The 13,977-nt window shown below is 54.3% G+C and overlaps 2 protein-coding genes across 2 annotated transcripts; one reads left to right on the top strand and one right to left on the bottom strand.

The window, feature by feature from the left end:
* The first annotated feature begins 1,468 nt into the window (after window positions 1-1,468).
* LOC103190180 (guanylyl cyclase-activating protein 1) lies at window positions 1,469-4,385 on the top strand. The gene is made up of 4 exons (XM_007910875.2): window positions 1,469-1,843; window positions 2,833-2,982; window positions 3,726-3,816; window positions 4,133-4,385. The coding sequence occupies exons 1-4, from the start codon at window positions 1,646-1,648 to the stop codon at window positions 4,258-4,260; spliced, it is 567 nt and encodes a 188-aa protein (XP_007909066.1). The 5' UTR covers window positions 1,469-1,645; the 3' UTR covers window positions 4,261-4,385.
* A 2,173-nt stretch (window positions 4,386-6,558) lies between these two features.
* Window positions 6,559-10,271, bottom strand: odf3b (outer dense fiber of sperm tails 3B). The gene is made up of 6 exons (XM_042335473.1): window positions 10,160-10,271; window positions 9,073-9,273; window positions 8,233-8,334; window positions 7,827-7,948; window positions 7,394-7,516; window positions 6,559-6,672 (listed from the first exon to the last, which is right to left on the bottom strand). The coding sequence occupies exons 1-6, from the start codon at window positions 10,266-10,268 to the stop codon at window positions 6,580-6,582; spliced, it is 750 nt and encodes a 249-aa protein (XP_042191407.1). The 5' UTR covers window positions 10,269-10,271; the 3' UTR covers window positions 6,559-6,579.
* Window positions 10,272-13,977: the final 3,706 nt, after the last annotated feature.

Here is a 13,977-nt window from a genome sequence, read left to right as displayed (position 1 = left end):
CCAGGCTCGGCAGCAGCCTCCGCCACTTTTAAGAGCTCCCAAGACGCTGTGCAACTGCAAGTTATTATTATTGAATGCAGATTGTGTGCTCGGTGCCTGACCTGGAGTTGCCCTGCGCTGCCTGTGAGAGATTAACAAAGCATCGCGGACAACAGAGCCCGGGATAGAAGCAATCCCCAGCCCGAGAGGAATCTCCCTTTATAGCTACCTTTAGCTTCTTTACCCACCCAGAATAGTCCACTCAATGTCAGGTCTATTAATAAAGCCCCTTAGAGGTTAATCTAATACCATTAATCTGTTATCTCCTTCCAACAGTAAAGTCAACTGGACTATCTGGTGGGAACGGATCACCAGCAAAGGAGGCCATTCGGCCGTGTCCTCTCCAGTCAGTCAGCCATCGGCAGGCAACCTGCGGTCACAGGGTGCAGTCAGGTGTCGTCAGCGTCACGGGAAAAGCTCAGATGAACTTTGAATCCATTTGATCTCATCCCTCCAGAATTCACTCTGGATACCACGTTTGTCTACATATCACAGCCACTGCACTTCACAGGAAACTCTGAGAACGCTCTGGAGATAATAATAATAATCCTTGCATTTCATATCGCGCTTTTCACGTCTTCTTGACGTCTCAAAGCGCTTCACAGAATAGACTGTAAAGTGAATTGACCTTATATTTGTGGGCGAATGAGATGTGAAACCGAACTCCCGTCTGGGCCCTGTTCAGGTGGATGTTAAAAGATCTCCACCGGAGAGAACATTAACATCCACCTGAACAGGGCAAAGATTGGAAAAAAGAAGGGAGTTTCTCTTTCTCTCCCAGTGTCTTGGCCAACATTCCCCCAGATACAAGCACTCACTCACTTCAAGGCTGTTTGTTGGATGTAACTGTGGATATTTGTGGGAGATGTCCTCTCGGCGTGAAAGGCACTATGTCAAATGCACAGATTGTTATTATAACACACTTCCCTTACACTTCTCTTCCTCATACACTCTACAGGACTCCTTCCTGCCTCACTGGTGGCTCAGTCATTCACCTACCAAATATACAGTCACTACACTTTAGCATAAAATCCCATGAGGCACTTTGAGATCTCTCAACGACTTGATAAGGTGCAATATCCAATACGAGAATTGTTATTTTATGAGCAAATGCAGCAGTCAATTTGCTCACTGCAACATCCAGGGTGAAACCTTCAGCTCGTTTCCTTATTCCATACGCCTCTGTTTAGCACTAAATAGGAACCCAGTTGTTCGTTGATTGACAGATCGCTTTTCCGGGGGCAATAATCCCTTCAAAAAAATAAGCAGTCACTCAATCTACGACTGTTTGTGGGACACTGCCGTGTTTCTCCCGCAAAACACACAGTCACTACACTTTACAGCATATTTTGTGAAGTGCTTTAAGACGTCTCGAAGACGTGATAAGGCGCTGTATCAAATGCAAGAATCATTATTGTTATCATTATTATTATCAGCCCAACCTCCCCTATAGGCAAGTTGTTTTGCTTCGAACTGACTTGAGACGTTAAACCCTGTCAGGGGAGGATTATCGGAGCTGATGGGGCTTATCTTGGGGTTATATTGACCTCACCACTGGGAGGAGAGGACATACATATCTGGGTCTGTCCAAGAGTGTGAGGCAGCGATGGGGAACACCGGTGGCTCCACTGTGGATGACCTGCAGGCTGTGGAAATCCACCTCTGGTATAAGAAGTTCATGACGGAGTGTCCCTCTGGTCAGCTCACCCTCCACGAGTTCAAGCAGTTCTTTGGGCTGAGAGGTCTGAGCCCTGAGGCCAACGCTTACATCGAGCAGATGTTCAAGACCTTTGACATGAACAAGGTGGGGGGGCCGGATCAGGGGAGGTGGAGGGGAGTGGGGCACTGTGTCTGTGCCAGTGCCCCATGAGCGAGCCGGGGGGAGGCGGGAGTGAGCGAGTAGTGCGGGTGGGGATGGGGGGATAGGGGAGCGAGAAAACAGTAAGAGATGGTGGTGGGAGGGAATAGGGGAGCGAGTGAATGGGGACCCTGTTTGGGGGGCAGATAGGGGAGCAGATGACATGTTAATCTAATAATTGGGGAAATCGGGGAGGGTTCCGGGGGAGGGGGATGATTATGGGGGAGGAGCTGGTGGCACGCCAGGAGGTCAGACCCACACACACACACACACACACAGAAGAGGGGTGGAGGGCAACCGAAGGTGCGGTCAAAGAGGAAGGTCTTGAGATGCCTTGAAGGAGGCAAGAAAGGGAGCGAGGCTACAATGACTTTATGGAGTATGAGACTGCCCTCAGTCTGGTGTGGTGTTGGTGTGTCTCTGGGTTGGGTTGGTGTGTTGTTGGGCTGGGCTGGTGTGTTGCTGGGCTGTGTTGGTGTGTCGCTGGGCTGGTGTGTTGCTGGGCTGGGCTTTATTGAGCTGAGCTGGTGTGTGCTGTTTTGGTGTGTCTCTGGGCTGGGGGCTGTGCTGTGCTGGTTGAGCTGGGATGATCTGCTGTGCGCTGTAGTATAGGTTCAGCCATATAGACTTTGCAGAGTACGTGGCTGCCATCAGCCTGGTGTGTTGGTGTGTCTCTGGGCTGCGCTGGGTTTGTGTGTTGTTGCGCTGAGCTGTGTTGGTGTGTTGTTGGGTTGCTGGGCTCGGCTGTGTTGGTGTATTGCTGGGCTGCGCTGGTCTGTGGCTGTGTTGGTGTGTCTCTGGGCTGGGCTGTGCTGGGGTGGAGCTGGGCTGTGTTGGTGTGTCTCTGGGCTGGGCTGTGCTGGGGTGGGGGCTGGGCTGTGCTGGGGTGGGGGCTGGACTGTGCTGTGCTGGGTGTGAGCTGCTGTGTGTTACAGGATGGCTACATTGACTTCATGGAGTACGTGGCGGCCCTCAGCCTGGTGTTACGGGGGAAGATGGAGCAAAAGCTACGTTGGTATTTTAAACTCTACGACGTGGACGGGAACGGCTGCATCGACCGCTACGAGCTGCTCAACATCATCAAGGTCAGCCTGCCACCATCTTTCTCTTCCTCTTCATTCCTAGGCTGGGGAGGGGGGGGATAGTAACCGGGGTCTTCATGGAGCTGAGCTGGCTTCCAGATGACTTGTTTGGCAATGGAATATCGGAATCGCGCCCCCCCTCGTGGTGGTCTCTAGTCCCCGGTTCCTGAGCCAGGAGGGGCCGCAGTATTCCAGGGCACTCACTGCTGATGGCAGCACAGCCCGGCCCGGCTCATCAGCAGGACCTGGAAAGGCCGACCAGTCACTGGGGGCCGGGAATCCCCCTCCCCATCAGCTCCTGGTAACCCCACAGCCAAAGCCCTGACGGGGAGGGTGGTCCCAGCTGGACAAGCGGTGGGAAAGCTGCCAGACAGTGATATCGATGGCCAACCTGTGTGGGTTTAGCTGCTTAGACTCCAGCAGTTACCCCAACACACACCCTGGGCCCCCCTCCAGCCTTGGCTCTCGCCAACCTGCGCCTCATACTCTCCGGAATTAGGTAAACAGGAAGTCTCTCTCCAGGGACAGAGAGAGAGAGAGAGAGAGCGCATTCCATCCCAACACTCTCCCTGTGGGATTTCCATGTGTAGGTACACGGAGATCTCAGTTTGGTTTGGAGACTCTTAAACACTGTGATGGTTTTCCGTGTGTTTGAGACCCGGCTGACCAAAACAGTATGAAATATAAAGGTGCAGACTGGTTAGAGACGGGTTAGTGAGTGACTAGCGAGTGTGGCTGTGTTTCAGGCGATCAGAGCCATTAACGGCTGTGACCAGGAAATATCGGTCGAGGAATTCACCAACCGCGTCTTTGACAAAATCGATGTGAACGGAGACGGTGAGTGGAACCCGACCCGATAACCCTCTCCTTCCCCCACACACACCCCAACCCTCCCCCCACACACCCCAACCCCCTCCACATAACCCTCAACCCCCACACACATACACAACGCCTTCACGCACCCCCTAAATACATAAGACATACACTCTCACCTCCCCCAACACATACAGACACACCCTCACCTCCCCCACCTCCCCAACACACACACAGCCTCACACACACCCCACACCTTGTGAGGTACAGCGCACACAGATCCACACAGTGGTGCTGAACGCTGTGGGCGGTGTGACTGACCGTGTGTCGGTGTTTACAGGTGAGCTGTCTCTGGAGGAGTTTGTTCAGGGGGCGAAGAAAGACCATGAGTTCTGTGAAGTGATGATGAAGAGTCTGGACCTGACACACATCATGGCCATGATCCACAACCGGCGGCACAGTGTGTAGGGGGTCACAATACACACAGCTCACCCCCACCCCCACCACCAGGACGGAATGGGGCGGGGGGGGGGTGCGATATACACACCAGAACCTCACCAGTCACACTCCAAACCCTCCCCACTCTCTCCCCAGTGTGTGTGTGTGTGTATGTGTGTGCGTGGAGGGGGTGGGGGAGAGGAATAGAACACATGCCAGCCACTCGCGTGCGAGAACATAAACAGACTTTATTGCACACGGTCACTTTGGCCACTTTGGTGACCCTGGGGGGTCATGTGAAACACGCTCTCTCCTCCCCCCGGCTTCTGTTTCCATCAAATCACACAACAGTTGCTTTAGCACAATACAAGACAACCCCCGCCCCCCACCCCCGCCCCGTCACGTACACTGTAAATACGCTTTCTGAACCCCCGCCCTCCCTTATAAAAATTCCCCGGGAAGGAGGGCTGCTGGGAGGGGCTCCCAATTTGCACGGTGTCAGCCTTAAGATCATTGCGTTTCACCCACAAAATATAGTCACTGCACTTTACAGTATACCCTGTGAAGCTCTTTGAGACATCGCGGAGACGTGATAAGGCGCTGTATCAAGTGCAGGGACTATTATTATTATTACTTTCGTCACAGCCCAGTTCAGCCACTCGCTCTCACCTCTGGTAAAGGAGATTGTGGGTTCGAGCCCCCAAGTCAGGGGCTTTGAGCTCACAGTCCAGGCTGACGCTCCAGTGCAGTGCTGAGGGGAGAGAGCACTACATTGTCAGAGACGCCGTCCTTTGGGATGAGACGTTAAACCGTGCTCACATCCGTGCCCTGTTCAAGCGGACTTTAAAGATCTCCATCACGCTGTCGGGAAAAGAGAAGGGAGTTTCTCTCTCTCCCAGTGTCCTGGCCAACAAACCCACGGGCGATAATCCCTTCAAAAATAAATAAATAAATAAATAATAACTTTGGTCACTCAATCCACGGCTGTTTGTGGGGACGCCGCTGTGCACAATTGGCTGCTGCGTTTCACCCACAAAATACACAGTCACTACACGTTACTATATCCTGTGAAGCGCTTTGAGACGATGTGATAAGGCGCTGTATCAAATGCAAGGATAATTATTATTGTTATTATTATTATTACACCCCAGAATGATTCTCTCTGATGTTAACAGCTGTTGTCGCCAACGAGAGGATGTCAAGATTTGTATTTTTTGTTTTAAAAACTTGTCATAAAATTCACGGTGACGGAATCTTAGTCTAAACTCTGAAAGCCACTTCTTCCCACAATTCTTAATAGATTTGCTGTTACAAAGGTGACGGGGTGGGGGGGAAACATCACTGCCCCGAATACAGCCCCTTCCACCCCAACATTCAATCCACGCCTGTTTGTGGGGACGCTGCTGTGCGCAATCAGCTGCCGTGTTTTGCCCACAAAACACACAGTCATTACACATTACAGAGTATCCTGTGAGGCGCTTTGAGACGTCTCAACGACGTGATGAGGCTCTGTATCAATTGAAAGGATTATTATTATTCCTTTAACACCAGTGTGACCTGATTGGAGAAGACCCGAGACCTGAAATTCCCCACAGTCTCAGCCCTGAGAGACCACTTTGTGTTGGAAGTTTAAGGTCGGAGCAAAAATCTTACTCTGCAGATTTGTGAACAGAAACCGGATTGTTTCTGCCCGGCTCGGTCTCTCGCATCCTCCCCTGGGGTTAGGAGGTTCTGGGTTCGAGTCCCCCCAACTCCCCCCACTCCCCTCACACACACATACACACGTACCCACGTTGTGGACTCTGTGCTCAGCGCTGGGGGGGGAGAGAGAGAGTGTCACATTGTCGGGGACACCATTCTTCAGATAAGACGTTAAACCTCATTCCCCATCAGTGCCCTGTTCAAAAAATCCCACGGCACTATCAAGAAGGGAGTATCTCTCCCCCGGTGTCCTGGCTGACACTTACTCACATCATGGCTGTTTGTGGGATATCACCATCGGGACATGGTAGGGAGGATCCGAGGATAAGGTGGGTGGGGGGGAAATGAGACAACAGCAACTTACACTGATATACTGCGAATTACATAGGGTGTATGACATCTCTGAGGGAGGGGAGAGGCAGGAAACCTCACACGGGGGGGGGGCGTCTCAGAGACCACTGTTCCCCTTCCAGACCTCAACGTCGCAGAACAAGGGTCCCGTGGGTAGGAGGGGGTCCCAGGATCTGCAACCAACACATGACAGAGCCAAACAAACTCCAGAATGATAAGAAAGATGTCTTTAAAAGGACACTGCACGTGTGGGTGCAATGCTGTGATACTGTGAGGGAAGAAGAGGGGCCCGCTGCTTCAATCTGTGGGGGTCACGATGAGTGGGGCCAGGTAGTCGGAATGGTGAACCCCAAACGTGTACTTGGGTTGGATGGGTTTGTGCAGATTAACCTGGTAAAGAGGAACACAGTGTTAACACTCCCAACTGCACACCAGCCTGTCTACCCTCTTCCAACATCAGTCCTGTATCCCTCCCTCGGTATCCACCCAACACACACCGAGTTGTCTGCTGGGACCCTCTTCTCACCCACTGAACACCCCCCTCCTCCCCACCCCCCATGGGATTGTCACCACATCCGAGACAACAACAACAACACACGACATTTACACGGCAGGATGACGTCCCAAGGCGCTGGACAGTCAGGGATTTGGACCCAAGCTGGGGGTTGAGATCAGGAGGGGTAGGAGGGCAGGGAGGGTTGGGGCAGGAGGGGTGAAGGGCAGGGAGGGTGGCGGCAGGAGGAGTGAAGGGCAGGGAGGGTGGGAGCAGGAGGGCAGGAGGGTGGCCGAATGCCTGGTCGAAGAGGAAGGTTTTGTTTTTCAGACGGGCCTTGAAGGAGGCGAGGAAACTCTGAGGGATGGGGAGCCAGTGGAGTCAAGCGAGCGTGGGGGTGGTGGGGTCACAGAGCCTTGTGCAGGAGAGGACACGAGCTGCAGAGTTCTGGATGATCTGCAGCTTGTGGAGGGAAGAGTTGGGGGAGGCTGACAAGGAGGGAGTTGGCGTAGTCGGGCCTGGATGTGTTGAACGTGTGTATGAGGGTGATTTGGGGCTGAGCTGGGGGTTGGGATCGGGAGGGATGGGTGGGTCACTTACCAGCTCATGACGGTAAACATTGGGCCCAGGTTTGAGCGTGTTGTCTCCAGGCAGTTGGTTTCTCTCCAGCATGGTGTACCTGGGTGCCCGGACCTTAAACAGGTCTGTATGAACTGCATCATACACACACGGACCCGGTGACTGACATAGGGAGAGAGAGAGAGAGAGAGGGAGGGGGGGTGTTACCTGGGGCCACACACCCCTCACCCTCACCACGAGCCATGCTCCACAACCTTCTGCGTGAGCCACACTGTCAGTGAGTCGGCACTGTATCAATGCGTGTATATGTGTATGAGGGGGGAGCATCAGTAAGCGGGCTGTCAGTATCATGGGGAGAGGGTTGGGAGGGTATTAGTGGGGATGGGGGGCAGGGCTATGTGTCAGTGTGGGAGGTGGTGGTGGGGGGGGCTATGTGTCAGTGTGGGGGAGGTGGTGGTGGGGGGGGGCTTACCTTGCCCAGGGAGTCCATGGCGCTGCCCAGTTTGAGGCGCTTGCCCATGGAGTAGGCAGGGGCCGCTCGCAGGTGTGGGATCTTCGGCCCAAACACCTTCACCTCCTGATAGCGGGCAGGACCTGGGCCAGAGAGAGAGAGTGGTCAGTCTTGCCAGTACCCATCCCCCCCCCCCAATCAGTCCCCCAATCACTACCCTCATCAACACCACCAACCCCCCACACCTCCCCATCACTCACCCATCACCCCCCCAACCACTCCTCCCACCCCCCACCCCAATCACTACCCCCTTCACCCCCTGCAATCACTCCCCACTCCCCCCAGTGATCACTCCCCCACCATCACCCCCCTACCACCCCTGAGGATCACTCCCTCCCCCATCATCCCCCCCACCCGGTCACTCTACCTGGTCCTTCGCCAAGCTTCAAGCCGAGTGTGCGTTTGGCCAGTGAGTATGCGGGAACGCTGGGGAATGCCAGCCGGTCCCCGTTCTCCGGTTTGTACTTTCCTGTCCAGAGAAACACACGGCATCGGCAAGTGTTGTCACAGGGCAGTCCACACGCCAACACACGGTATCACACGGCATCAGACTCTATCACACACCAACACATGGTATGACACGGCATCAGACTCTATCACACACCAACATACGGTATCACACGGCATCAGACTCTATCACACACCATCATACGGTATCACACGGCATCAGACTCTTATCACACACCATCACACACCAACACACGGCATCACATGCCAACACATAGTATCACACCACAATCACATGCCAATGTACCCCAACACGTGCAAACATAGCTATTTGCCAACACGACATCAAGTGGGGCAAGTTACACATCAACATGCTTACATGTTAAAACACAAGACAGCCCACCTTTCATCAAAACAGGCGTGGCACCCCACACGCCAACACACCAACACATCAACGTGCCAGGCAACCGAGCGAGCAGCAGAGGGAACAAGGCTTGGAGACAGTCAGACACATGAGATTTGTATGTAAAATCATCATCCAAGCGGCAGTTAAACGAGTAAACACAGAGGCCGGGATTAGAGAGGACACGGGAAGAGCTGGGATGGGGATTGGGATGGACGGTGTCTCGGAGGAGCAAACGCCAACACAGTAAAATATCTGCATGAGCTTCTCCCACGTTCTCAGCTTCTGAGGTTTGTGTGGCTATGACGAGTCTCCTGCACTCTTTCGCTCCTCACAGGGAGGGGAGGCCTCACTCACCTGGACCAGGGCTTTTTCCGGGGTCAAAGTCCTTCAGACGTTGGCCCATGGACCACAGGGGGCCCTTCTCCACCCCGAACCGCGTGATCTTCTCGGGCAGCTTCTTGGGGCCCGGTGTCCCTGGGTCCTTCAGCCCCGGCAGGCGTTTGGCCAGGGAATAGGCTGGAGCCCTGTACTTGGTCAGGTCATGACGTTCATAACCTGGGCACAGAAAGACATACGTCAACGGGAGTCGGCCCCTGCCCACCCACCCGCCCGCCTGGCCCCCACCCAACTGTCCACCCCTCCCCCTGTCCATCCACCCGGCCCCCACCCAACCATCCACCCCTCCCCCTGTCCACCTGCCCGCCCGGCCCCCACCCAACCATCCATCCCTCCCCCTGCCCATCCACCTACCCAGCCCCACCCAACCGTTCACCCCTCCCACTGTCCATCCACCCGCCCAGTCCCCACCCAACTGTCCATCCCTCCCAGCCCGGCCCCACCGAACCATGCCCCCCTCCCCCGCCCACCCGGCCTCCCCAACCATCCACCCCTCCTAACCTGACCCCCACCCAACTGGCCCCCCGTTCACCTGCCCACCCGCCCACCAGTCAGTCAGTCACACTCTGAAGCTTGTGGGTCAATGGTACACGCTGGCTGCCGCATTCGCCGACAAAAACGCACAGTTACTACACTTTATAGTAAATCATGAACAGCTCTGATACGTCAGACGATGTGATAGGGCATGAGATGGAATAGAAGACTATCACTGCTGGTTGATGCAGTACCAATAGACACCAGGCACCAGCGCCAGTGAGCTACACGTGTACTGTTCACAACAGAGCCACACATCACTCTGATTGACACAGAGCCTTTCAGCCTCTAAATGCAGCGCTGACCCCTTCCCCCCCACCACCCCTCACTGGAGCCTTAGCCTTGACTGTGAGGTCAAAGACCCCGATGTGGGGCTTGAACACACAAAGAGTGATAGCCACTGAGTCAAACAGACCTGAAACTCTCACCATAACCCACGTCAAGCTGACACCAGCGGCAACACCCCCCCCCCCCCACTGACCTTTGCACACACACACACACACACACTGACCTGTGTTCCCCTGCAGCATGTACTTGGGGCCGGGGCTGTTGTACATGGCTGCGATGGGCATCCTGGGTCGATGGGGTCTCCATGTCCCAACCCAGGGATCGTGAGTCATTGTGAAGAGGTTTGTTTATCTGCAGGAATTGATAATAATACTTGTGGACACCTGTAGCTCAGAGGTGAGAGCACTCGCCTCGCGAGACGACCTGAGTTCAAGTCCTGGACAGGGCAAAAAATTGGGCAAGTTTCCTTACTCCACACACACGCCCCTGTTTACCAGCAGTCAGTAGGAACCTGGTTGTTAGTCGATTGGTGGATCACTTTTCTGGGCATAATAATCCCTTCAAAAAAAATAATAATTTGGTCACTCAACCCCCGCCTGTTTGTGGGATGCTGCTGTGCGCAATTGGCTGCTGTGTTGCCGCAAAATATGCAGTCAAATCACTTGACACAATATTCTGTGAAGCGCTTTGAGACGTCTGGAAGACGGGATGAGGCGCTTGCGAGGCGAGTGCTCTGATCACTTAGCTCCAGGTCTCCGGGACTATCACTGTCCCACTCCTCACCACAGTCATGTCCTGTTCAATGCAATTGTTGGTTTTGTATCAATTACTGTCAGATCTTGTGAGCTCCCAGTGGTGTGTGTGTGTGGGGTGGGGTGGGGGGGGTGGGGGTATTTGGGTGTATATGTGTGTGTGTGTATGGGGGGGGGTTTGGGTGTGTGTGTGGGTGAGGGGGGGGGTTTGGGTGTGGGGGGGGGGGTTAGGTGGGGGAAGAAACATGTGGGAGCTATGAATGGAAGGGTCGCTGTTGGGATTGGATGGTGTAAATGGCTGCAGAGACCTTGACTCCCGGAGAGCGGCTCAGGGCTGACCAGGGCTGACCAGGGGCTGACCAGGGACTAACCAGAGGCTGACCAGGGCTGACCAGGGGCTGACCAGGGCTGACCAGGGGCTGACCAGGGGCTGACCAGGGACTAACCAGGGGCTGACCAGGGGCTGACCAGGGACTAACCAGAGGCTGACCAGGGACTGACCAGGGGCTGACCAGGGGCTGACCAGGGACTAACCAGGGGCTGACCAGGGCTGACCAGGGACTGACCAGGGGCTGACCAGGGACTAACCAGGGCTGACCAGGGGCTGACCAGGGACTGACCAGGGGCTGACCAGGGACTGACCAGGGGCTGACCAGGGGCTGACCAGGGGCTGACCAGGGCTGACCAGGGACTGACCAGGGACTGACCAGGGGCTGACCAGGGGCTGACCAGGGACTGACCAGGGGCTGACCCTGTGCACACGGGGGGTGAGCAGTGACAGGACACTGTGCAGTGACAGGACCCCCCATGGGTTGGGTGATGGTGGAGGGGGAGAGAGAGGTAAACCTACGTGTGAGGAGGCACCGCTGGAGCTCACAGGCACTGGGGCTGTTGAGGTGAGTTGTGGATTAGCACAGCGAACGCAGGGGAGGAGATAACGCGGGGTTTCGCTCGGGGCGCGGCTCCAGGATGTCCTCATTGTTCCCCCGGGGGTCTCCTAGCGACAGCCACTCAAAGCCCAGCAATCTGAGCCCTGGATTAGCAAACAATACAGCCCCCACCCACTGTACAGCAGCCCCCACCCCCATCCCCTCCACCCCCTCCTCCATCCCCTCCACCTCCTCCACCCCCACTTCCGTCTCCATCCCCACCTCCACCTCCATCCCCACCTCCACCTCCATCTCCATCCCCACCTCCACCTCCATCCCCACCTCCATCTCCATCCCCACCTCCACCTCCATCTCCATCCCCACTCCATCCCCATCTCCACCTCCATCCCACCTCCACCTCCATCTCCATCCCCACCTCTACCTCCATCTCCATCCCCATCCCCATCTTCATCCCCACCTCCACCTCCATCCCCACCTCCACCTCCATCCCCATCTCCATCTCCATCCCCCCAGCCAGGGATCAGGGGAGCCTTAAACCATCTCCACCCCCCACCCCAGAGCTCTGACAGGAGAGGCTTACATCCATCAGCTCCATTCCCCAGCCAGACAGCACCCATCCCCCACCACCAGAGACAGAGGACAGGGGCTAGCAACCCCCCCCCCCCTCCAGACAGCCCCCCAGAGACAGGGGACAGGGACTAACACCCCCTCCAGGCAGACCCCCCACCCACCCCCAGAGACAGAGGACAGAGGATAAAACCCCACACCCCATCTCCCCCCCACTAGAAACGGGCAGGAACTAATACCTTCTCCCCCCCTCCCTCCGCAGAGAGCTCTAACAGGAAACCTGGAACATGGAAACCTTACACTCTCTCCTCCTCCCACCCCCAGAGACAGGGGGCAAAGGCTAACCCCTTCCCTTCCTCCTCATTCCATTTTCTCTCTTCATTGTCTTCCTTCATTTTCTCTCCCCACATTCAATTCCACTTGTTAATTGGCGCTGACAGCATCAGCATCCATGGGGCTCACTCTCCCTCACTGAGCCAGTCCAGAATCTTGGGGTCTTGTTTGACCCTCAACTATTCTTTCTACCCCACATCTGTGCCATGACCCGCTCTGGCTTCCCCCACCTCCGCAACATCACCCGGCTCCGAGCCTGTCTCACTCTGCAGCCCCCGAGACCCTCGTACACGCCTTCATTACATCCAGGCTCAACTATACAAACTTGAAACAATTCAAACATCACTGCTGGAGATTCAACTCTGGTCCTTTGACACCAAATTGGGGGAGTAGTTAATATAGAGGAGGACGGCAACAAATTACAGTGAGACATTAAACTTCCTGAGTGGGCATTTAAATGGCAAATGCATTTCGATGTAAAAAAAGGGTGAAGTGGTACATTTTGATAGAAGGAATAAGGAAGTCACGTACATCCTGAAAAATAAAAACCTAAATGGTGTAGAGGAGCAAAGGGATCTAGGGTACTCATGCACAATTCACTAAAAGTAGCAACGCAGGTTAATAAGGCCATCAAAAGACAAACCAGGCATTGGGGCTCCTTTTAGAGGGATAGAAATTAAAAACAGGGAAGTTATGATAAACTGCTATAGAACCTTAGTTAGACCACACTTAGATACTGTGCAGTTCTGGACCCCACACTATAGAAGGGATGTAGAGGCACTGGAGAGGGTGCAAAGGAGATTCACAAGGCTGATCCCAGAATGAGAGTTACACCCTATCAGGAAAACCTGAACATACTTGGACTCTTCTCTTGAAAAGAGGAGGGTAAGGGGTGACCTGATAGAGGTCTTTAAAATTCTGAAAGGTTTGGATAGGGTCGACGTAGGGAAGATGTTTCCACATGTGGGGGAAACCAAAACCAGAGTCCATCAATATAAAATAGTCACAAATAGGGAAGTTAGAAGAAATTTCTTCACACAGAGAGTAGTGGGAATGTGGAACACGCTGCCACATGGAGTTGCTGAGGCAAATAGCACAGATGTATTTAAGGGGAAGCTAGAGACGTACATGAGGGAGAAAGGCATAGAAGGTTCTGCTTGATGGCTTAGTTGAGGAAGGGCAGGAGGAGGTTCACGTGGAGTATAAACACCGGCATAGACCAGTTGGGCCGAATGGCCTGTTTCTGTGCAAAATACTCTAATGTATAATTCGCAGGTCAACACAGGGTTAACGGCATTGCTGGATAGTCCTCTAGGATTAACAGGGTTAACTCTTTGGCTGGAGGTCCAGTCGTACCCTCCAACCACCCAAACCATAGATGTTCACCTGCTGCTTATGAACTTCTGGTCTTTGATTTTGTCATAACAGTCACGTTGCTGTGGCTGAGGGCAAACAGCATGAATTGTGTGGTGTAATCCTGACTCCATTATTGCCAACAC

This window comes from Callorhinchus milii, unplaced genomic scaffold (assembly GCF_018977255.1).
Source record: "Callorhinchus milii isolate IMCB2004 unplaced genomic scaffold, IMCB_Cmil_1.0 Scaffold5, whole genome shotgun sequence".
NCBI classification, from domain to species: domain Eukaryota; kingdom Metazoa; phylum Chordata; class Chondrichthyes; order Chimaeriformes; family Callorhinchidae; genus Callorhinchus; species Callorhinchus milii.
The sequence above is the reverse complement of the archived record's forward strand: the minus strand, read 5'-3'. Positions and strand labels throughout refer to the sequence as shown.

Bases quoted from the DNA above. Each gene is read 5' to 3' on its own strand.
- LOC103190180 (XM_007910875.2), top strand. From the start codon at position 1,646: ATGGGGAACACCGGTGGCTCCACTGTGGATGACCTGCAGGCTGTGGAA. The intron at 1,844-2,832 runs GTGGGGGGGCCG...TGTGTGTTACAG, and splicing joins AGACCTTTGACATGAACAAG to GATGGCTACATTGACTTCAT. The intron at 3,817-4,132 runs GTGAGTGGAACC...CGGTGTTTACAG, and splicing joins AATCGATGTGAACGGAGACG to GTGAGCTGTCTCTGGAGGAG.
- odf3b (XM_042335473.1), bottom strand. From the start codon at position 10,268: ATGACTCACGATCCCTGGGTTGGGACATGGAGACCCCATCGACCCAGG. The intron at 9,274-10,159 runs GTCAGTGTGTGT...TTCTGTGCCCAG, and splicing joins CATGCTGCAGGGGAACACAG to GTTATGAACGTCATGACCTG. The intron at 8,335-9,072 runs GTGAGTGAGGCC...TTCTCTGGACAG, and splicing joins CGGAAAAAGCCCTGGTCCAG to GAAAGTACAAACCGGAGAAC.